Source organism: Babylonia areolata, chromosome 4 (assembly GCF_041734735.1).
Source record: "Babylonia areolata isolate BAREFJ2019XMU chromosome 4, ASM4173473v1, whole genome shotgun sequence".
NCBI lineage: Eukaryota > Metazoa > Mollusca > Gastropoda > Neogastropoda > Buccinidae > Babylonia > Babylonia areolata.
The window spans coordinates 46,257,770-46,273,581 of NC_134879.1; the positions used below are offsets into that span (position 1 = coordinate 46,257,770).

A 15,812-nucleotide genomic window follows, 5' to 3' on the forward strand; every position below is an offset into this window, starting at 1 on the left:
GGGGGGGGATAAGGCGTTTGTGTGTGAGGGGTGGTGGTGTCAGTGGGGGTGGAGGGTGTGTGTGTGTGTGTGTGTGTTCATGTCTGGGGGTGGGGGGTGGGGCGTGTGTGTTTTGTGTGTTTGTGCGTTCGTGGCTGGGGGAGGTATGTGTGCGTGTGTGTTCGATTGGGTGGGGGGTGGAGGGCAGCGTGCTTGTGTGTGTGTTCATGCGTTCGTGGCTGGGGGAGGGGGTCGTGTGTGTGTGTGTGTTAGCGCGCGCGTGTGTGTGTGTGCGTGCTTGGGTGGTGCGTATGCATATATTATGTAAATGTGTTGTTTTCGTGTAACGCTTGCGTGTAAATGTGTATGTGTAACTGTGTCTTATGATGGCAGAGATCAAAATAAAAACAAACATGCCAAAAGGAACTCACACACATAAGCACACACACACTCCTGTGTGTACGAGTCTGTGTTCTTTTTGTGCGTTTGTGTGTGTGCGTGTGCTTGTGTATACATATGTGTGTGTGTGCGTGTGTACTGGAGGGGGATGGGGGGGGGAGTTGCATATTCTTTAGCACACATGCGCTGTGTGAGCTAGCGCTAACGCACGCACGCACGCACGCACGCACGCACGCACGCACACACACACACACACACACACACACACACACACACACACACACACTTTAACTGATACCTCTCCTCTCCTTACCCCGCCCACAGACCGCCAAAACCTGCAGACCCGACTGGACCAGCTGAGCAGCCGGAAGAGGAGCACTGGGGACTCCACGGGGCAACAGACAGACCCTCAGCACATGTCCACCTCCGCCATGCAGACTGACTGGCCCCCTACCACCAGCACGGCCACTGCACCTATGGCCACGGGGCACCCTGAAGATGTCTCGGAGGTGGCCACCCCGGGTGGGGGGGACGTGGTCACCATCTCGGGGACTGCCGGCGAGGAGATCCGACGGAGAAAGTCATCGGTGGAGGGTCAGGTATGATAGTCTTGTTAGAGTATGACCATCAGAACAACAGAGGAAGTAATAGCTGTTCCGACCATCTTGGCTAGAATTTGATTATAGTGGAGAGTGTCTTGCCCATGTTACATCCCCACTCTCTCGGCCAAGAGGGTTTTAGGACAGTCGGCGTTGGAAATGTCTTGCCCAAGTTTCATCCTCACTCTCTCGGCCAAGAGGTTTTTAGGACAGTCGGTGTTGGAAATGTCTTGCCCAAGTTACATCCCCACTCTCTCGGCCAAGAGGGTTTTAGGACAGTCGGCGTTGGAAGTGTCTTGCCCAGGTTACATCCTCACTCTCTCGGCCAAGAGGTTTTTAGGACAGTCGGCGTTGGGATGGTTCCCAAAGGCCAACTTGCCCACAAGGCTGCAGCACTAAGAGCCAGTGCAATTTGAAAAGCGGTGGTGGTGGTGGTGTACATACTGCTTGGGATGGAGGGAGAGTTAGGGGGGCAGGGCGTGTTCTTGGTGGTGAAGGTTGGTGGTTGTTGGTGGGGAGAGGTTGAGGGAAGTTGGTTTGCTAGGGTGTGAATTAAGTGTGGGAGGTGGGAAGGTCGGATGGAGGGTCGATCTCGTGTGTATATGTGTGTGTGTGTGTGTGGACACATGGTGATCATCTTGGAGGCTTGCTGGCAAGGAGATCCGACGGAGAAAGTCTTCGATGAAGGATCCGGTAAGGTGGTGGTGGTGGTGGCGGTGTGGGTGTTGGGGGTGGAAGGGTAGATGTTCAGATAGATGTTCTTGGTTGGGAGAAGTTTGGGGAAAGTGGTTTGATAGGGCGTGAATTCGTGTAGGAGGCGGGGGAACGCGGGTCGGGTTGGATGGAGGGGAGAGGTTGTGTGAGTGTGTGTGTGTGGCAGTGTGTGTTGTCCGCGCGTGCCTTTCTATGTACGTGTATGTTTGCGTGTGTGCGCGCGCAAGTGCGTGTGTGTGCGTGCGCGTGCGTGTGTGTGTGTGAGTGCGTGCGTGTGCATGCGTGTGTGTGTGTAGACACCCCATGTGGGGACGTGGTGATGATCTCGGGGTATGCTGGGGAGGCGGTCCAACGGAGAAAGTGGTGGGTGGATGGTCAGGAAAGGTGGTAGTGGTGGTGTACACTGTGGTAGGTAGGAGAGTTGGGGAAAGAGTGGTGTTTTAGGTTGGGCCGGGTGTGAATCAGTGTGGGGGTTGGGGAAGGCAGGGGAGAAATTTGCGTGTGTGTGTGTGTGTGTGTGTGCGTGTGTGTGTGTGCGCACGCATATATGCTTATGTGTGTATATATGTATGCAGCGTTCACATGTGTGTGTGTGTGCGTGCGCGAGTGGCGCCAATTGTCCTTGTCTTTCTAAGTATATGTAAGTTGTGTTCATGCTTTAGAAGTTGACACTGGCAAACACACACACACACACACACACACACACACATAACCATATAATATTCGAATGTCAGAATCTAAAATGTTTTTTTTACCAGACTTCACCAAAAGTTCTTTTGAATGTGTTATTAACAATTCCAATATGTCATTTGCTGTTGCAGAAGGTTTGCTGCGTAGTCCAATAGGACAATTGTTATAGTTGTTTGATGTTGGCGTTTATAACGTTTCCATTTTCCCTAGCGTTGTCTCTCCCTATTCACCCTCCACACATACACACACTTTTACCCCCCACGCCCCTCCCACAACCCCTACCCCCACGGTGTTTTGTTGTTTTTTTCTCGTCTAATATCACTTCAAGTGGAAAGACGTAAAACTGAAGACGAACGAACACACACACACACACACACACACACACACACTCACAAACAAAAACAAAAAAACACCACAAACATTCAGACGGACACCACCTTTCAGATCAAGGGCCTGGCACAGACAGAGCTGCTACACGGCTTCAGACACCGGCAGGAGGTGCAGGAGCTGGAGGGACGGGAGGAGAGGATGGAGGAGGAGCTGCAGCGGTCCCGGGGGGAGGTGGAGAGCCGGCTGCAGCACATCCAGCAGTTGGAGCAGCACTACCAGCACGCCGACACCACCTGGCTGAGCAAGATCCGTCAGCAGGTTGGTACATTCAGCTTTGTTGTGGCTGCTGCTGTCTTTTGATCCTATGGCCGTGCACTCTGCTCTGTTCTTTTGACATCACTCCTGTTTGTTTGTGTGGTATATGTAAAAGATGTATGTATGATAATCATCTTCTTCTTTTTCTGCGTTCATGGGCCGCAACTCCCACGTTCACTCGTATGCTCACGAGTGGGCTTTTGCGTGTATGACCGTTTTTACCCCGCCGTGTAGGCAGCCATACTCCGCTTTCGTGGGTGTGCATGCTGGGTATGTTCTTGTTTCCATAACCCACCGAACGCTGACATGGATTACAGGATCTTTAACGTGCGTATTTGATCTTCTGCGTGCGTATACACACGAAGGGGGTTCAGGCACTAGCAGGTCTGCACATATATTGACCAGTGAGATCGGAAAATCTCCACCCTTTACCCACCAGGCGCCGTCACCGAGATTCGAACCAGGGACCCTCAGATTGAAAGTTCAACACTTTAAGCACTCGGCTGTTGCGCCTGTCGTATGTATGTTATGTTTCAGTGCCCCCCAGGGAGCACAAAAATTAACGTTTTTTCCCCTTTGGCTGTGCTTTGTTGTTGTTGTGGCTTCTGCCTTTTGATCCAGTGGCCGTACTATACAACGATCCTCCAGGGAACTGTGGAGGGAGGAGACGGATGCGAAGACCTAAACTAACAACAACAAAAACACACATAAAAAAAACGATGGACTGACAAGCAGTGTGGACAGGAAAATCATTTGCAGAGACCCAGGCTTTGGCACAACAACCAGCAGACATGGAGGAATCTGATGAACAGTTCATTTGCGCAGTGCTCAAATGACTCTTCAAAGAGTTAATGAACAGTAGTATCATTCGTTGTTTTTTGTTGTAGTTTTTATTTACCTTTTTGTTTCTTTGTTTTGTTTGTTTTGTTTTGTTTTTGGCAAATAAAGAAAGTCGTGCAGAGCATTGAAAAAAAAGGAAAGAAAAGCAAACAGTGAAATCATGTGCTCTGTCATCTTGCACGGACCTGAAGCCACAGAAAAGGGCATAAAGACGTTCGTGTCTGTCTGCCTGTCTGTCTCGCGCTGTCTCCCTCACTTGTTTGCACGCACTTTCTGCATTGTAAGAGAAATGATCACAGGATTGTGTCCAGTATGTCTTTCGGTGGTTTTTATCAGGTTTATTCTCAGCATAGCAAATGAAGCATTGAGCACAGTACTCTAAAAGCTTTATTTTGCAGAAGATGCTGTAATCGTCTGTCATTGTATCCAGTGTGTCTTTGAACATTGCAGAAGGTGCATGCAGCAACAAAGAAGTTGTATTCAGTGTACCCTTGTGTATCACAGTAGAAATGAGCACAGATTAGTGGCCTGTTTCTCAGCTAGTGAGGATTGGTCTGTATGCAGTGTATCCTGGAATATGCAGATGAAGTCTTGGACACCTACGTGAGAACAAGATGACATTTTTCATTGTAGATGAAGCCTTTGTCACCAACATGTATACACTTCCTGTTTGTGCATTGTTGAGGAAGCCTGGGACACCTCCATGTGCACAATGTAATGAAATCATGTACTCAGTGTCTCTATGTGCAATATAGATGAATCCTATGACATCAACATGTATACATTGTCTCCTTGCGCCATGCCGATGAAACCTAGGACACCTCTATGTACGCAATGTTTCCCCGGGTGTTATAGATCAGAGATGATGCCTGGGACACCTCCATGTACACAGTATAATGAAGTCATGTATACAATGTCTCCGTGTGCATGGAAGCTGAAGCCTGTAACGCCTCCATGCATACAGTGTAGATGAAGCCATGTACACACTGTCTCCATGTGCATCACAGATGAAGCCTAGGACACCTCATGTACACACTCTTTGTGCATCACAGATGAAGCCTAGGACACCTGGTGTACACAGTCTCCCTGTACATCATTGATGAAGCCTAGGACACCTGATGTACACACTGTCTCCCTGTGTATCACAGATGAAGCCTAGGACACCTCTTGTACACACTGTCTCCCTGTGCATCATAGATGAAGCCTAGGACACCTGGTGTACACACTGTCTCCCTGTGTATCATAGATGAAGCCTAGGACACCTGGTGTACACACTGTCTCCCTGTGTATCACAGATGAAGCCTAGAACACCTGTACACACTGTCTCCCTGTACATCACAGATGAAGCCTAGGACACCTGTACACACTGTCTCCCTGTACATCACAGATGAAGCCTAGGACACCTGGTGTACACACTGTCTCCCTGTACATCATTGATGAAGCCTAGGACACATGTACACACTGTCTCCCTGTGCATTGCAGAAGGAGCAGCTGGAGGAGCTTCACCGACAGGAGGAGCAGCTGGAGCTGTACCTGGAGGAGAAGCAGGACCTGCTGGCCGTGGGTCAGGCCCGGCCCCGCCCCCTGAGGGGCGCCCATAGCGAGGTCTCCCTGGCTGGACGTGGCCCCGTCAGCGACACGTTCCCAGCACGCTCAGCGCGCACCACCAGTGAATCCAACGTGGGGGAGTGTGGAGACTCCAACATTCATGATGTTGTGCCATCAGAGAGCAACACGTCTGGTTCCAGGGAGTCTCTCGACGGTGGAGAGTCTTCTTCGGTTGATTTCTACCTGGGTCAGTCACCGTCTTCGGAGTTTCTTCGATCTGATTCCATGGACACGCAGGAGGGTGAGCACAGTGATTTGTCTCAGTCGGTAGGATCTGGAATGGACTTTGAGGAAGGGAGGTCTGGCGGCGTGGATGTGGGAGACAGCTCAGAGCTGTCAGGACAGTTCACCACCTCCGGGCGTTCTGCAGAAGGCCGAGGGAGAAGCAGGGTCAGGTCAGCAGGTCGGGGGAAGCCAAGGTCAGTGCAGAGTCAAGGTCAGGGTAAACCTGAGACAGCTGAAGACAAAAAGCTGCTCACAGCGCGCGCTAAAGAAGTGACTGCCAGACTCTACCAGTCCAAGTCTGCGTCCCCAAGTTCCCAACACAGTTCCCCATCCCCTGGTTCCCATCCAAAGTCCACAATCCCGGGTTCCCAACCCAAGTCCGCGTTACGGGCTTCCCAAGAAAGGCTTTTGAAAAGCAAGCGGGACAAGGAGGCAGCAACAGCTTCCAGCTCACCATCTTCCCGCACGTCACCGTCACCCAAACCACCCTTTAAATCATCATCACCGTCACCCAAACCACCCTTGAAATCATCATCGTCACCCAAACCACCCTTCAAATCGTCATCACCCAAACACGCGCCTGAGGGCAGAAGAGCAGGAGACTCCCCCACTCCCCAGGACGCTGCCCAGAAGAGGACCCGGAGCAGGGAGGAGTGGGACAGGCCGTGGAGGACACCACCACAGCTCCTGGACAGGCGGAGGGAGGAGGGGGACCAGCGCAGTCCCAGCCACAGGTCCCTGGACAGGAACAGGGAGAGCTGGGAGCGGCCATGGAGACAGACTCCACCCGTCGGGAGCAAACCAGCTGCTTCACCACAGAGTGGCACAGCACCAGGCACCAACAGGAAAGGGTCAGATCCTGAAAAGCGTGAAGGCAGATCGGTTAGAAGTTCTGATGCTAAACTGCCTGGTGATGTTAAAAGCGGAAAAGGCGGTTCTGCAGGAAAGGGTGACAAGGAGGGTAAACTGCCCAAAGAGCATGGAAAATCTGCAGATGCTGGAACGACAAGAACGCCCTATTCAAGGGACAAAAAGTCGGTGGATGATAAGCATCATGTAGGAAAGAAGCAGCCCTTGAAAGATGTGCATCACAAGCCCAAACACCCAGGAAGCCAAGACAGCGCCAAAACCTCAGCACCAGACCAGGGAAGAGCAGAGGGCAGAAAACAGCGCCTGGGTGGCTCAGACAGCAGTCTGTTGTGCAGTGTGCAGCGGCAGCAGCCGTACCGGCCACGCTCACGGGTCCGGCAGATCTCCAGCGCCTCAAGCTTACCCAGTGTCCCCGAGGCCACAGCTGAAGGGGAGACCGACCTTGACTCTGTTCCCCTGACCTCTGACCCTGACATGGCGGCCCTGGTGGCTGCCGTGCCTCGCAGACCGCGGCGAGGTCGGTTCTGTCTGGAGGAGGACGAGGAGCGCCGCCACTCGGAGCCCGTGGGGGACAAGCTGGCTGAGGCCCTGGCCCAGTACACAGCGGAGATGGAGAGCGGCATGGGGCGGGAGGGGCTGCACAAGGCAGACCGCCTCTCCCCTACACCCTCTCTGGAATGGACCAACAACGGGACCACCGTGGCTGCACGAATCATTCCACAGATCAACCTCATCGAAGCCTCGCCAAGCAGTTCCGATGCGAACTCTTCCCAGGACAGTATCGAGGACACATCTCAAGGATCTTTCGTGTCTGTAGTTGAGCGGGACGACCAAGCTGACGTTCTGAATCGTATGGACACCTCCGAAAGTTCACCGTTGTTTTGGGTGGATGAAACGGGTTTCCACCCACAAGCAGATACAGATCCCCAAGATGTGTCTCAGGTACAAGCAAATAGAACAGGCCAGAAACGTCACCACATTGCAGCGGACGAACGCAAGAGTGTCAGTGAGGTGGTGCCCAAGAAAAAGAAAGCCAGTGTCCAGAATGACGACGGAACTGAAGTCAGTCCTCAGGCCCCGACTTCTTTACCTGACCACGAATCAGCAGACAGTGACCGTGATGGCAGAACGACCAGCCTCGGGAAAGACTCGGATGGAAGCTATTCCCAAGATTCTCTCGATGAAGAAGATGAAGTGGATTCTCATTTTATACAAACGGAATCCGTTAATGTCCATAAAAACAGTACTGACAATGAATATAGCAAAGGGGAAAGTACAGGATTTTTCCTCCATGAAAAACCCAAAGTCAGCGGTGCATTTTTCCTTCATGAACCAGAACCTGGGGAAAATTCAAGAACATCGTTTGAAGGTTTTCAGGCACCAGAACTGACAAGTCATGCTGAACGTGTATCGCTGGAGAACGAAAACGGGAACATTGGTGTGTTTTGCGGCCAAAGAACTTCAGGACGATCAAAAGACTCCATCACAGATCCCGGCTTGACCAGCGAGGAGGCCACTGTCAAAAGCAGTGGAACGCTACCTGACGGAGGGAGTGGAGGAGTGCCAATGGAGGATGACTCTCAAAAGGTGATAGGGGATGGGCAAGAACAATCAGTTACGGGCACAGGAGAACAGGCGTTGACAGGGAGTGACCAACGAGTGCCGGTAACGGGCAGCGGGCAGTCAGCGAAAGGGGGCGGACAACACCTGGCTGAGAAGAAGAGTGGACACGAGCTGACTGGGAACAGGGAGGTGACTGAGAAAGGTGGACAGGCCCTGGTGACGGGCAGTAGCCGGCGAGGGCTGTCCGTCACTGTGGGAGAGGTGTTTTCAGTCGCCCCAAGAGGACCGGAGGAGACGGGGCAGATGTTGACTGAAAAAGGGCAGGAGATGCCAGTGACAGGACTAGGGCAGGAGATTCCTGGCATTGAAGGTGACGTGCCTCTGACGGGGACAGGACGAGAGGCGTCAAGAAGCGTGAGAGCAGAAGAGATGCCACCGACAGGTAGTGGACATCCAGTGCCAGTAGTGACGAGTGGACAAGAGGTAGTGGTGGTACCCGGAAGGGGACGTGAGTTAGGATGGGGAAGACAAGAGGTGCTGGGAAGGGAACGAGAGGAGGTAATGGCGAGGGCTGAAGAGGGGACACCAAGGACAGAACAACGCCCGAGCAACCCCGAGGCAACAGCGACTGGGCAAAACATGACAAAGAAAGGGCTGGAAATGCCCATTTCATGGAGTGGACGAGAGGTTACAGGGAGTGGACAAGAGGTTACGGGGAGTGGACAAGAGGTTACAGGGAGTGGACAAGAGGTTTCATGGAGTGGACGAGAGGTTACAGGGAGTGGACAAGAGGTTACGGGGAGTGGACAAGAGGTACCAGCAGTGGGGAGTGGAGGCAAGGTGACAACAACAGCGAGTGGACGAGAACAATCAGGAAGAGGACGAGACGTTTCAGGGAGTGGAAACGAGATGCCGATTGCAGGGAGTGGACAGGAGGTGTCAGGGAGTGGACAGGTGTCGGGAAGTGGACAGGAGGTGTCAGGAAGTGGACAGGTGTCAGGAAGTGGACAGGTGTCAGGGAGTGGACAGGTGTCAGGGAGTGGACAGGAGGTGTCAGGAAGTGGACAGGTGTCAGGGAGTGGAGACGAGATGTCAACAGCGGGGAGTGGACGTGAGATTGCGGGGAGTGGAGGCGAGGTGACAACAACAGGGAGAGGACGAGAACAATCGGGAAGGAGACGAGAGGTGTCAGGGAGTGGACAGGTGTCAGGGAGTGGACAGGTGTCAGGGAGTGGAGACGAGATGTCAACAGTGGGGAGTGGAGGCGAGGTGACAACAACAGGGAGAGGACGAGAACAATCGGGAAGGAGACGAGAGGTGTCAGGGAGTGGACAGGAGATTTCAGCAGCGAGGAGCAGAGGCGAGGTGTCAGTAAGCGTGGGATGCTGAGCCTGCTGGGGGAGGGAGAGGAGGAGGGGGAGGGCAGCCAGCTGTCTGACGAGGGGTCGTCCTCCCACGTGGAGAAACAGATCCAGGCCCTGCAGGAGGTCCTCCACCACCTGTCTCCAAGGTCAAGGTCAGTCCATCACGCGCATGTGCACGAGACGCACTGCATGCACACACACACACACACACACGCACACATCTGTATGTATGCGTGTACACACATGCACGCATGTCTTTATTCACACACGCGCTTGCACACGTTCATTGGGCCACATGAACATGAACACACACACAACACAAATATATAGGCACGCGTTCATTCAGTAACGCACACACACACACACACACACACACACACACACGTGTCTCGTCACACGTTCTTAAAACGAAAGAAATCCATCAGCTAGAAGCATTATATAGATAGACACCCACCCAAACTAACATGCCTGCTTTTAATTGATATTATGGACTGCCAGGAACATGCGATTCATAGGCTGTACCTGTCAGTGTGGAAAGAGCATATCAAAGACACGATGCACGGTCTTTGGGTGTTTCTTTACAGCTCTTCCGATGAAGTCTTTCTCGCAACTTTTCCCCTTCGTTAAGTTACCGGGTGCTTCCCCCTTCCTGTCAGCTTTCATCTGTGTACTTTGGTGGAGGGGGGGGGGGGGGGGCGAGAGGGGGGCGGGGAGGGGGGGGGGGCACAGAAGTGGGTGTTTCCAGAAAAAAAATTTTATTTAGATATCGTGGCAGCTTTTGAAGGCGGGGTTTTAATCAATGTTATATTTTTTTTCATAAAGAACAGTTGATGAGAGAGTGTATGGGTAGCGCGCGTGGGTGGGTGCGCGTGCAGTGTGTGCGCGTGCAGTGTGTGGTGTGTGCTACAGAGAGAGTTTGTGGGTTTGTGTGTGTATCAGTATGATTGTGTGTTCTTGATGATGAGCTGCAGTTTTGTTAAATGTCTTTTAAACAGCACTGACGGAATGTTCTTAGTAGAACGAGTTTGTTTGGGGTTTTTTAATCAAGAAAGAAAAGACTGTTTTACACACATACTCAAAACTGCTGACATGACTGCCAGCACACTTCAAGACGAAAAAAAAATTGAAAAGAAAAATAGTGGGTGGCGCTGCACTATGGCTACGCGCTCTGCCCAGGAAGAGTAGCCCGAATTTCACACAGACAAATCTGTTATGACAAAAAAACAAACAAAAAAACAAAAAAACACAATACAATACAATGTGATACTGTTCACCGAGTCAGTGCGACCATTGAGGGAACACCACAAAAGGTAAACGTTGACAGCAAGTCATGCGTGGAACAACACAAAGCACTACACGTGCAATACGAACACGTACACGGCAGTACCGCGGGCGTATTAATTTTGCATTCTGAAAATGCAGTGTTGCGTAAAACGTGGGGAAGAAAAGAGTTCCATACACGTCTTCTCTGAGTGGCAACAATATAATATTAACAACCACCACCACCAGCGCCCTTCCATTGCCGTTTTTCCTTTGCAAGCATGTTGGAACCCTGCACTGCGAGTACCTTTGTGTGAGTGGGTTGTGTGTGGTGTTGTTTGTTTGTGTGTGTGTGTGTGTGAGCGCGCACGCGTGTGTGTGTGTGTGTGTGTGTAACACACAGAGAGAAGCACGCACTGAGAGAAAGATAACAAAGAGAAAGAGACGTATACGCATGCATGCACCATGTCCATTTATCCCTTCTCTCTCCCCGCCACACACACACACACACACACACACACACACACACACACACACACACTCACTCACTCACTCACTCACACACACACACACACACACACACACACACACTCACTCACTCACTCACTCACACACACACACACACACACACACACACACACACACACACACACACACACACACACGTAGCAGCAGGCAGGCACAGAGAGCGAGAGACGCACATGCACGCAGAGAGGGAGAGGGAGGGAGGGAGGTAAGGGATTAGTACCCAGAATTTATTCTGTGGCGAGCTTGTCATTGACATGGTTTCCTCTGTTAGGGTATCTGTACGTTGCTAAGATAATATCCGCGATGTCTGCAAATGTGACGTCAGTAAAGATAGTGTGTGTACAAATGTGACGTCAGTAAAGGCGTCTACAAACGTGACGTCAGCAAGGTTGTCTGCAAACGTGACGTCAGCAATGCTGTCAATGAACGAGATGAACAGGAATTCCAGGTAGGTTTCAGACCGCGCAAAGAAAGAACTCTCTTCTGAAGGAGAGATCTGGGGAAAGAAAAAGAGATAAAGCATATTTCAGTAGACAGGCGATATATGAAAGTACTGCTATAAAAGTAGAGGACTTAATAAATGTGAAACCACGTCAGATGTGTTCAGTAATAATCATTCCTTCGATTAGCTTGAACGCACGAAGAGAAGAGATGGGGAAGACTGTTGTCCCTTTTTTTCCCTGCACGGGTCAGATGTGTTTGGTACAATATTTGTTGGTCCTGCAGTACTGACGGATATCGTTCAGCATCTGTCAGTCTGTCTGTCTGTCTGTCTCTCTTGCACAAAAGGGGTTAAAATTATAATCTGGTGTTTGTGTGTGCGTGCGTGTGTGGCTGTATGTGTGTGTGTCTTTTGGACACACAAGTGTGTCCATTTCTGTCTATTAAAAGAAAGACAGACAGACAGACCGACAGAGAGGTAGCGGAGTTCTTATCAATGCACAGTCAGTCGCCGAGATAAAAACATACCCGACTCAAAAGCCGGGCCCTCGATCAGAGCTGGGCTCGAGCGTGTAAACTGTAATGCTAGGGTAGCCACGACTGTATCCTCCCACCACCTCCACCACCACCACCCACCCACCCGGGGTACAACAACTGGTACCCGACACCATTCAAAGGAGAATTAATTCACAGAACTTGGCCTTCTGCCACAGCTGGGCGGCGGGTGCCAAAGCCTGTTGGGTTGTAGCTGGTCTGGTCTGGTCTGGTCTCCATCTGTCGGGAGTCTTCGATTAGCCTGAACGCATTTTATGTGGAAGAGATCCGGGTAGACTGTTGTCCCTTTTTTTCCGTTCACGGGTAAGTTGGGGATTTATTGTTACCTAAACGTGTGACTCCACACATTGTTGAAGGGTAAATGGCTCTGTGTCTTTATATCCGTGGTTGGTTTTGCATGGATCACCGAGTTTTTTAGGGTGGTAGGTTACAGCTTTCCAAAGCTGCTGTTATGTGGGTGTGTGATCGGGTATTATTAATAATCAGGGTGGTTGTTGCTCGTTGGGTTCAAAAGAGTTCATAGTGCTGGGGCTCCGTGGTGGTTTTGTGACTGGTGACTTTGCGGAATGGAGTAGAGAGATTTGGGTTTGTTTCTTCACTACTTCTTATTATCATTGTGCCAAGGTTTACTGCTTGCGGTGGTAGTGGTTCTTTTCCCGTTTGTGTGATTGTTTTCTTCTCCGGAAGTCTATGACAACAAACTGTGGGTTGTAAAATAGCACCCAAGTGTTGACGCTTCAAACCAAAGATTCGTGTTCAGAGTCGCCGAAACTTCTTCCGAAGGTGAGAAATTTGTTCAGAGTTACTTAAGCGGAAAGACTGCTAGAAGCAGCGATTGTTTTAATAATGATAATTGATAATTATTTTATTTATATAGCGCTGAATCTTGTGCAGAGACAAATCAAAGCGCTTTCGCACCAGTCATTCACATGCATGCATAACTCTAAAACTGGAGAAACTGAAGACAAGGAAGAGGCAGGGAAGGGAGGCTATTTTGGGAAGAGGGGGGTTTTAAGACCAGACTTGAAAGAGCTGAGTGTGGAGACCTGATGAAGAGAAAGAGGAAGTTCATTCCAATTGCAAGGTCCAGAGACAGAGAAAGAACGGCGTCCAACAGTTTGAATCTGGATATGCGTAAAACAGAGTGGATCCGAAGCCGATCGTAGTGAGCGAGATGGAGTGTAGAGGTGAAGGCAGCCACAGAGAAACATTTGTTTTGGAACTGGCGGGTGGGGGGTAGTTGTTGGGTTGTTTTTTTTTTTTTTTTCTTTCTTTCTTTCTTTTGCTGCTTTTGTTAAACTTCATATTTTGCACGCCGCAATGCCCGGTTACGGACCAGGACTCGACGTTGTTTGACTTCTGCATCCCTGTGTTGCACTTCACCACGAGACCACCGCTCCACCTTGCAGTGCGTGGATGGAGGGGGGAGAAGAGGGTGGGGGGTACTGTTGACATCATCCAGTCTTCGTCTGTGTCTGTTTCTCTTTCTGGTGTCAAAATTCCTTTTAATTATTGTGGTTCACCTGCATTGTGCGTGCACTTGTATAAAAGATGTGTAACACGTATCCTGCTTGGAACATGAATAGATTGACTGTCCGAGTCTGTCTGTCTGTCTGTGTTTCTGTTTGTGTGTGTCTCTCTCTTTCTCTCCGCCTCCGTATCTCTTTCTCTCTCTGTCTCTCTTCATTTCTGTTTTCCCTTTGTCTCTGTCTCTCTCTCCTCCCTCCCTCCCACCCCTCTCTCTCCCACATTTCTCTCTCACTCCCACATTTCTCTCTCTCTCTCTCTCTCTCTCTCTCATTGCACTACTATGTTTATATACATATATGTTTATATGCACGTATTATGATTATGTACCCGTATAAATGTTTACTGTGCATTTGAGTGTATTAGAATGTCATGTATGTATTTCTATAACCTTTTCTTATCTTGTGAATATTTTGAATTCATTTCTCTTTGCCCTGAGGGCTGGATGTTAAAAGAAAAAAAAAAAAAGCATATTCATGCTTATTCCACTGTCCTGATTTTAACAAGTTCGTTCGTTCGTTCGTTCGTTCGTTCCTTCTGTTATTTTCGTGTTTTTCATATGTTCTGTGTTCAGTTGTTTGGTACGCTTCGGTCCGTCTGTCAGAGTTTCGTGGTACACTAAGCACATGTACATTTTTTAACTGTTGGAGCTGAAACCTGGCACATTAACCACTTAATTGCGATACCTATTAGGCTCTGGGCCAATCTGGAACAGATCCGGTGCTTAATACAGAATTACAGCTCGGGGAATTTAGGAAGCGATGCAGCCGTCTTTGGCTGCTAGGAAATCTTTCATTCGCTATACGTTGTTATTGTACTGCAGGTGAAAGTTCAACAGCAATAAAAGATTGCAGTACTGAACCAGGATGTGGGAAAGTGTGTGGGGTGTGTGTGTGTAGGGGAGGGGGGGCGTATAGTTAGTTGAGTCAGGCCTGTTTGTTCCCATATGGGTCGATTTCAGTGTAAATAGGAAACTAGGAATCTCACTCCTATTTTTGTTTGTTTGTTTTAATTGATTAAAGATTGTATCATTGTCCAAAGTTCCATGTGTGTCACCGTCTTGCTCTCTGACATCCAGTGGGTCAACTGCTTTTGGGGTGGGCACGAATCTGTTGTGCGTGCACTTGTCGGCCATGAATGTTTAACTTGTATCCTGCAACGAACATGCGTAGACTGATTGTCCGAGTCTCTGTCTGCCACTGTCTGTCTGTCTGTCTGTCTCTCGAAATGAGCACGTGTGCTAAAACAGTTTTCTTGACTTTGTGATCTCGTCAAAGGAGACAATGAACGACCATTGTGGGTAGATCTATGACTGTGACCGTATGTCCAAGCCCTGTTGAAGTTTGTTCAGCGTGGATGATCAAGGGACGGATAACACAGAGCTGAACACACCGCCCCTCCCCCCCCCCCCAACCCCCACCTCTCTCTCTCCACCTCTGTCTCTCTCTCTCTCTCTCACGTGATCTTTCTATCGTTTGTCAGTCTGTTACCGTATATCTTACGCTTTCCACTGCCGCAAATGTTCATCTTTTGACACAGCTGTGCAACATCTTGCGCAAAATTCAACAGAACATTTTCCTGTCTGGCCGATCAATCAGAACTTTTATCTGCCCAGTAATTAAGAACTCGCATTCCACGCGCGTGCAAGTCCCGCGCTTATGAGATGGTGTTGTGTTTTTTTTTCAAGTGGCCGTGCTGTTGAGGTCTGTGAATGCTCACCCCTGTCCTTGGGGGCCCGGTGATAGCAGTCAGAGCCGAGTGGTACTGCCATTGAGCTATGAAATGTATTGCTTATAAATGTTCGATACGTCCATTGAATGTAGGTATACCCGTTCTCAAGTCTGTACGTTCAGAGCCGAGAGAGAGAGAGTGAGAAAATAAGCGACGTGTTTAGCTTGCAACGGTGTATATGTGCAGAGTTTTTTGTTGTTGTTTTTTTGTTTTGTTTTGTTTTCAGCCGGTGTGAACGTGCTTTCCTCTGAGTGTGGATATTTATTGCGCGTGA

The 15,812-nt window shown here is 50.0% G+C and overlaps 1 protein-coding gene across 1 annotated transcript in view; it reads left to right on the forward strand.

Annotated features, from left to right (window-relative positions):
* LOC143281470 (uncharacterized) overlaps window positions 1-15,812 on the forward strand; it is a 158,897-nt gene that overhangs the window by 115,324 nt on the left and 27,761 nt on the right. Inside the window, 4 exon segments of the mRNA XM_076586680.1 lie at window positions 703-977; window positions 2,826-3,029; window positions 5,349-9,506; window positions 9,509-9,648. Coding sequence (XP_076442795.1) covers window positions 703-977; window positions 2,826-3,029; window positions 5,349-9,506; window positions 9,509-9,648 — 4,777 coding nt within the window.